Here is an 8,106-nt window from a genome sequence, read left to right as displayed (position 1 = left end):
GGCGTCTGCTCGGGCGTCCTGCAGGACACATCACACAGACCTGGCCAGAGTGCGAAAGCAAACTGAAAATGAGCATCTTACGAGTGGGACATGGCTCTTCGTGTGGATTGGGCTGACACGGTCCTCCTGGGTCTGGTCTGATGGGAGAGAACCCACGTTCACACCCTGGCTTCCAGCAAAGCCCCAGATGCTGAGCAACGCCAACTGTACTGCACTTCAGCTCGACGGGAAACCTGTTGGAATGGTCGACACTTCTTGCGATGATAAAAACAGCTTTTTCTGCTACAAAGGTAAAAAAAAAATTGCTTTTACTAGAACTGTGACGATATTAGTTTATAGTTTACAACTATAGTTTATTATATTATATATCACACATGGCATCATCCAATCACCAGTCTGGGTGGCAATATGCTTGTTTAAATCTCTTTTTGTGTGTGTGTGTGTGTGTGTGTGTGTGTGTGTGTGTGTGTGTGTGTGTGTGTGGAAGTAATCCTAAAACAATTTTATTACAGATGTGTCTGTATTTGTTCAATATTATCTGTAATATTTGTTCATTATTACAAATATGTCCTCCCTCTGTATTGAATTAAAGAAATAGATAGATAGATAGATAGATAGATAGATAGATAGATAGATAGATAGATAGATAGATAGATACTTTATTGATCCCGAGGGAAATTCAAGCAAAATAACAGGCAAACAGTGACAAACGAAAAGATAGCATAATAATCCACAGACAGATAATATTGAGTATAATTTAGATAATATTAAAGCTGATTTGGTTGATATTTAACAAGCTTGTGAAACTCGTATGGATCTTCTAACACAAGTCAGTAGCAGATTAGTTTTTCCTGTTTTCTTGAAAAACAACACTTGAAGGGTTAAAGAGGTCTTATATGAAGGGCTCCTTCTTTCAGTCCTTCCTCCTCCGACCAGGAAACACTCGGTGAGACTGACGCTGACTGCAGACAGCTCCTCTGTCAACATGAAAGACCCGGCTGTGACGGACGCCATCTTGAGATGGGTGACTGCTCTTTTTCACATTTACGTGCTGAGGGATTTCTGACTGCTTGTTGATGTTCTTTACTCTCGTGTCGTATAAAGTGCAAATCTTACAGGTATGTAAGATGCAGTCTAAACCAGACAGACGCACACAGTAAAGTATTCTTTATTTTCTGGTGTGCAGGTGGAAAAGAAGATCCGAGATCAAGATGCAACCATTAATTTGAAACTGAGCTGGACCAAACATCCAGAGAAGGATAAAAACGCCAAACGTGACCAACCACCGGGAGAGTGCAGCCCATAACCCGAACATCTAACATCGTATCTAACTCTGTGACTGGATTCTAACCTGTACTAACACACTAACATCCTGACACTGATTCTTCTTTTACACTTTATTCTTGTTGATAGGTTAAATCTTTTTTGTATAGTTGCACTGTCTTTATTTGCTGCTCTGCGTGCCCTGAATTGCCCCCCGGGGACAAATAAAGTTTCTTGAATTTGAATTTGAATCTCTTCTTGAGCTCTTTGTCTACCTCATGTTTTTTTTCTGGGCAGAAAATCGCTGACTGTGCACTCGGAGGCATTCACATGACCCACACTGCTTCGTTAATTTTTTTAATGCATGCTTTGTATTTTACATCGTTCTCCCCCCGATGAAGCAAAGAGGACGTGGGTACAAGACACAATCTGTAGGCGGCGAAAAAAGGGAATATCATGTATTTTGGTTGTTCTAGTTGTTCCTAAACATAGCGAGCTATGATATCAGTGGTGAGTTTAAAAAATGTAAATAATGTTTTCTGAATAAACGTGGTTGTTTTTTAAAGTGCTGAATCAAATAAAGTTGTATTGGATTGGAAAACATGCTTAATGATCAGGATTTCACCATCACTGGTGAAGTATTCTTCTTAACAGTGTTCCTTATATTCTGCAAGAAAGCTCTGCCCACTAATACTTGACTGTTTGTGTACTTTACTCTATAAGGCTCCTTAACTCAAATGTCAAACATCCATGTTAAGCAAAATCTCTCATCAGCAACAGACAGATATAATAACAATAATAATAATAATAATAATAATAATAATAACAATAATAATAAACAAACTTTATATGTATGTATGTATATATAAATAAAAACAGGGTTTACAAAGTGTTTTATAGGATAAAACAACAGAGTTAAAGGTGTTAATTACAGGATAGAGATGATATCAATAAAAGCAACACTAAGCACAAGACAGTAATAAAAGAAAATAATAAAAACAGAAAAAATCATCAAGATGAATGAATCCATAAAAACATGTATTATCAGTTAACACTATTAAAATAAATGATTACAGTTATAATCAATTTCTGCAGGTTTAAATAGCTCGGGTCAAACTGGGTTAAAGATGTTGGGAAATGTGCATTTGACGGGAGGTTGCTGGCTGCAGTTGCATGCTGCGTCCGCTGGGGGCAGCAGAGAGAGAGTCTCCTCTTTGACACGGTTGACGCCCAAGAAGGAGCAGCTTCTCTTCCAAGATGGCGGCGACCATAGACAACAGCAATGCCGCGCAGGCGACAAAGAAAAAGCACCTGGGGATCCCAGACGCTGTGTTTGTGGTAAGTCGAGGTTGACGCTTCTTTATTGACTTTATTGAATGAGCCCGATGAACCGACACGAGATGAAATAGCACGAGAGGGAAGACTGCTGTCCACGCGTCATCACGCTGGCTACGTGCTAGCATGCTAAGTTAGCTTATTTTAAATCCTGCTGTGTGTTTGTGCAGGCTGGGCGGCTGTTCATGTCCATCTGTGGACATCATGGTGTCAGTGTGCTGACTAATGTCTGAATAAAACTGTTAGCTTCTATGTTAGCATTAGCTGTCTCCTCATCTCCTCCCTGATGTCTGTGTGTGTGTGTGTGTGTGTGTGTGTGTGTGTGTGTGTGTGTGTGTGTTTATATATCCTCCCCCTCATTACAGGACTCCTACACAGATATATACAACAAACCCCTCTGAAAGTGAAGCCATGACCTGAAGTTTCACACTCTGTCACTGTGTTATTTAAAAATGAAATTAGTCTAATTATAGAGGAAGTACCTGGAGAGGACCCCCCACCTGGAGAAAAACCTCTCCAAGGAATCAGTAAAGCTCCTATCGGTCTATCTTTCGTGCCTCCTTCAGGTCCTGGACTCTGATTTGAGAACTGCTCTGATAGATTTAATCGCCATCATTGTACGATCGTAGACGGCGTCTAAAAAAGGAGAGGTGAAAACACGAGAAGATGAAACCAACTTTACGTCAAACTTCTACATGCTTTTAAAGCACGAAACAACAACTCAAAGAGAGGTTAAAGCTCCTTTTTAAAGAAATAATATAACCCGACTTTTGGAGCGAGAAGTGAAACATAGATATGTGTTCTAGTTTTTAGGAGGTGTCGTTTCTGAGAGCTAATAACCTGAGACATGACTCAGCTCATATCAGGCGTTTGTTGACGAGTCATCAGCAAGAAAGTGCAGGAACAGATTTGTAAAGGATGCTTGTCGTAACATGAGTTTGTCCACTAGGGGGTGCTGCTGTCAGATACTCACCGTGTGCCGCTCTTTGCAGGAGGATGTCGACTCTTTCATGAAGCAGCCCGGTAACGAGACGGCAGATTCAGTGCTGAGGAAGCTGGAAGAGCAGTACCACAAGTATAAATACATGGAGCTGAACCTGTCCCAGAAGAAGCTCAGGTGACACCCAGGGGGAGACGTCTGCGCTACTTTGTGTTTCGCGTGTTTAAGCTAGTGGTCGGACTGTAACGCGTTAATTACCCTTAATTGATTTCAAGAAAATATTTTTTTTTTAAACACATTTAATCACAGTTTGCATCATAATTTCCGGTACAGCGGTTACACTGACGCACACGTGATGTCAGAGTTTGGCTAAAGGCTACTCGGATGAAAGCGCGCTGTTATAGCTAATGCTAGGACAATTTAAGAAACGACCTGACGGTAGCCTTGATTTTAAAAACTTGGTTCTGTGCAAAAGAAAGAGTTTGCAAACCCTCCGGTACCATCTCAATGCAAAGCATGCCGGAGCGAGCACGCAAACCACTGGAGCTACTAGCGCTAGCAGCTAGCTAGCATACAGCTACGAGTACAAACGGGGTATTTGCTGCCCAAACTCGATTAATTGACCAACTCACAAATTTACTCACTAAATGCATGCAATTAACTTCAATCGATTGATTAGTAAGACCTGATTTAATTAGATATATATATATATATATATTTTTAAATCAAATCCCACCCCGAGTTTAAACGTTCAGCTGGCCTCGGCGTTCCCAATATATCTACATCCATCAGCGAGTGTGCTCTCCTGATGAGCGTCTTCTTAGCGGGACTAAAAAGTTGTTTCTCGTTGTTTGTAGGTTGAAGAGCCAGATCCCTCAAATCAAACAGACGCTAGAAATCCTTCGACACATGCAGAAGAAGAAGGTGAGTAAGAGTTCAGAAAACGGATCTAACGCTGATTCACCGCCGTACGTTTGTCCAAATGTTTCCTCTTTTTTTTCCCCCCTCTATTTTCCAGGACACCACAGACCCGATGGAAACACACTTCCTATTGGCTGAAAACGTTTTCTGCAAGGCCTCAGTGCCGCCCACCAACAAAGTCTGCCTTTGGTTAGGGGTGAGTCAAACTTTTTCTCAGGGCGGTAAAATCGTCCCGCTCGCTCGCTCGCTCAGACTCTCACCGTTTTCTCCTCCTTCGAAAGGCTAACGTCATGTTAGAGTACGACATCGATGAAGCCCAGGCTCTCCTAGAGAAGAATCTATCCACGGCGTCTCGCAACCTGGAGACGCTCGAGGACGACCTGGACTTCCTGCGCGACCAGTTCACCACCACTGAAGTCAGTATCCTTCCACTGTGTGGGTTCGAGCTCGACAGCGAGAGAGAGAGAGATTTTAGTCTGGTCCGACACCGCTTGAGTATAGTTTTGTTGGAAAGGGGGTCGACTTTGAGGAAGCGTAAACGGCGACATCTGCTGACAAAAAGGTGAAACTGCTTCTGCCTCTCATCTTCAGATCGAAGGTTTTTAGAAAATGAAAAATGTGTCTGCGGGTTGTTTTTGTTTGTTTCCCCCTTAACTCCTCGCTCCCTCAGACATGGCACGAGTCTACAACTGGGACGTGAAAAGAAGGAGCAAAGAGAACCTCCTCAAATCTGCAGACAAGTCTTAATATCAGCGTCCGCACCGCCTTTCCTCCTTAGTCAATAAAAAAAAGAAAACAAGCCCGTAACATCACGTGTATGTTCCCTCAGAGCTCTGTCAAGCTCCGACTCCCTCCACTACTGTTTTCTGTTGATTTGTTAATTTTTAAAGTATTTTTTCAAGTAAAAAAAACAAACTAAAAAAACAAAACAAATGCAACGGTGCAGCAGTTTTTGTATTCTTCTTCATGATTTCAATGTGTTATTCTCTGGCAGATAGGGGACAAGTTGCATCTTCTCTTTCCACCCCGCCCTCCTTTTTTATTTTTCCGTCTCCTTCAACCTCCAACAAATAATCACGTGGGACCTCGCTCTCGAGTTGTTCGTTCTTCAAAATCATCCCGTTGCCGCTGTAGAATCGGGTTCGTCGGATGAACGCCACAGAAGATTGCAGAGCGTTTTTTTTGTTTTTTTCTGACTCACTTGCAGGACTTTTAAGGAGTTCAGAGGGATCAGCTGTCGTCCTCTTTATCACTTCTTCCCCCCCTCTCAGCTGCTGTTCTGTCTATATTTATTTGTCTCTCACTGTATTCATCATTAACAAAGAATGAAGTAAAAGAAGAACACCTGGGCAAAGAGACGACACCTCCATCTGCTGTTCTGTCTTTTCTTTCTGCTGGTTTCAACCAATGAGACGCTGAGTGTTCAGAACAGAGTAACAGCATGTCACAAACTCTAAACTATCCAACCTTTAGAGCGTGAATGTCACGCCTCTATTACTAGAGCCCGACTGATTAAACGGCCAGCCAATAATATCAGCCGGATTCACCACATCGAGTGTCGATCACGACTGATTTTATCACCGATGTGTGTTTTATTTGAGTTACATTGTTTTACACTGTCAGTTCCTTTTCACCAGCAGAGGGCGCAGTATGGATTACAGCAAGCATGTGCACGTGCAGCTACTTTCCAGTTGAGGGACCATTTTAAAGTATTAGATAAAAAAAAAATTAAAAAAAGATGCATCCTTCATCCACGTCACACTATTCTGAAATGTATTTATTTTTTCCTCTCTTAAAGAACGGGGAGATAATTCATGACAAACGCCACCAAAAAAAGAGGAAACTGAAATGTTGTCAGATAAATATTTGGGGATTTTTGTGGGAGGAAGATGAGAAAATCGTCCCGTCTGAGAGGAGCTTAGAATTAAAACTAGAGAGGTGCTGGACTGGTAGGTGGATGGATGTGGATCCATGTGTGTCTATGCCTCCCCCCAGTGGTATCATAAGGTACTACATCACAGCTGACTGCACTGGTACACTGTCATCAACAACAGTAAGTGTGTGGCTGTAATGTGGCTTCATATTGATCATAGATTCTCCAAAGTTTGGACCGCTTGGATTGGATCCTCAAAGAAACATGTTCTGGTTTATGGTGTTTATAGAGGTCAAGTCACTCCAGCCTCCAGTTTGGAGTTTTTCCCAACCATTACCTTATAAGGACAAGGGTCACTGAGGTCATCATTTTCGCTGGCTCTGGTGTCATGGCAACAGCCGAGTTTTGGTTCCCTTGAACTTATTTTAACGTAATAGTCACATGGTATGATTGACATGCAAAGACAAGGTGGTTTCATATTTTAAAAAAATAAGATCGGCCAACTTTCAAATAAGTTTACCTTCTTTTGGAGGCACCAAAATTCTGGTCGTCGTTTCCCTGGACCACATCTTTTTTTTTTTAAGAATTTACCGTTTTCAGCAGATAGCACAAAACTTCAATCATACAAACTTGTTTTGTTTTCTAAATACTACCTGGCCATTCTCAGCTAGCATCTGGCTAGCTTAGTTTAATACAAATACCAGAAAGAGGAGAGCCAAGCCTGTTTGTGTCCAATGGTCACACGGTCGGCCTTTCAGCAGTTTTGAACCAAACTACTTAACACATTAAGTTCCTTCGTCCCAGCATTAAATAAATGAGTTAATCTGCACATGGATTAGAAAATCGTTCCCAAAACGTCAAATTGAGAGTGAGAAGTTCTGCAGAGCACTATTTTCAGCTTTTGTGAGGGTGCAGTTTTGTTAATAACAGCCTGGTTACAAAGCCTGTTCGTATTTTGCATTCAGTGTGTGGATGCAACCTCGGTGAAGTCGAACTCTGCCAACGATCCTGGCGAGAGAAAAGCCCCACACAGTGCCAGTAAATCAGCCGAGGTACGTTTCTCTGCAAAACGAGCCCAAAGCCCTGATTCATCTGCTTCTGTCCATCATACGAGTGCTTCCCTCCACCTGTCTTTATCCCCCCCCCCCCCCTTCCCTTCCAGAGTCCTGTGGTGACTTTTTACAGCAACCACATCTTTGTTTGAGCCAAGCTGAGCCTCGGATCAATAAAAGAGGCTTGTGTGTGTGTGTGTGTGTGTGTGTGGGGAGCGAAAAAAGGGGAAAGCACTCGAAAGAGTGGAATTCCAAGTCGGCTAAAAAAAAAAAAAAAAAAAAAAAGCTGCTTTCAGCTTCAGTGATATCATATGACTCGACAGTTTTGCGTCGAAAGAAACTCATTCGCCTCGCTTGCATAGGAGCCAAAAAGCATTAACAGTCATTTCCCAGGACCTTTAGCAGCTGAAAGGGCTTCCAGTAAAGAAGAGGCCAATCACACATTACGCACAGATTGAATTGTTATTTTAGGGGAATCGGATGAATGCCTTCAAAGCATGGGGCGCTATTGGACTATGATTGGATTTGTGTAAGTTCATTTGAACAAACAGGAGGAATAAGAAGGGAAACAAATATAGTGTCATTTAAAAATGTGATTATTGAACCATAAACTATGAAGATAAATGTAAGAAGCACAAAACAGAGTAAAATACATTCAACCCTCATTCAGTGTTTGCCCTTGATGACAAAAACTAATCAGACCTATTTGGGGGTTTTTAACC

General features: G+C 41.9%; 1 protein-coding gene across 1 annotated transcript; it reads left to right on the top strand.

Moving 5' to 3' along the window:
* Positions 1–2,451: 2,451 nt before the first annotated feature.
* Positions 2,452–5,828, top strand: vbp1 (von Hippel-Lindau binding protein 1). The gene is made up of 6 exons (XM_079370860.1): positions 2,452–2,601; positions 3,591–3,715; positions 4,396–4,462; positions 4,557–4,655; positions 4,741–4,879; positions 5,130–5,828. The coding sequence occupies exons 1-6, from the start codon at positions 2,521–2,523 to the stop codon at positions 5,204–5,206; spliced, it is 588 nt and encodes a 195-aa protein (XP_079226986.1). The 5' UTR covers positions 2,452–2,520; the 3' UTR covers positions 5,207–5,828.
* Positions 5,829–8,106: the final 2,278 nt, after the last annotated feature.

Source organism: Symphodus melops (genome assembly GCF_947650265.1).
Source record: "Symphodus melops genome assembly, chromosome: 20".
Classification (NCBI taxonomy): domain Eukaryota; kingdom Metazoa; phylum Chordata; class Actinopteri; order Labriformes; family Labridae; genus Symphodus; species Symphodus melops.
The sequence above is the reverse complement of the archived record's forward strand: the minus strand, read 5'-3'. Positions and strand labels throughout refer to the sequence as shown.

Excerpts from the sequence above, each read along its gene's own strand:
- vbp1 (XM_079370860.1), top strand. The coding sequence starts at position 2,521 with ATGGCGGCGACCATAGACAACAGCAATGCCGCGCAGGCGACAAAGAAA. Across the intron at positions 2,602-3,590 it reads TCCCAGACGCTGTGTTTGTG|GAGGATGTCGACTCTTTCAT; the intron begins GTAAGTCGAGGT and ends CGCTCTTTGCAG. Across the intron at positions 4,880-5,129 it reads GTTCACCACCACTGAAGTCA|ACATGGCACGAGTCTACAAC; the intron begins GTATCCTTCCAC and ends TCGCTCCCTCAG.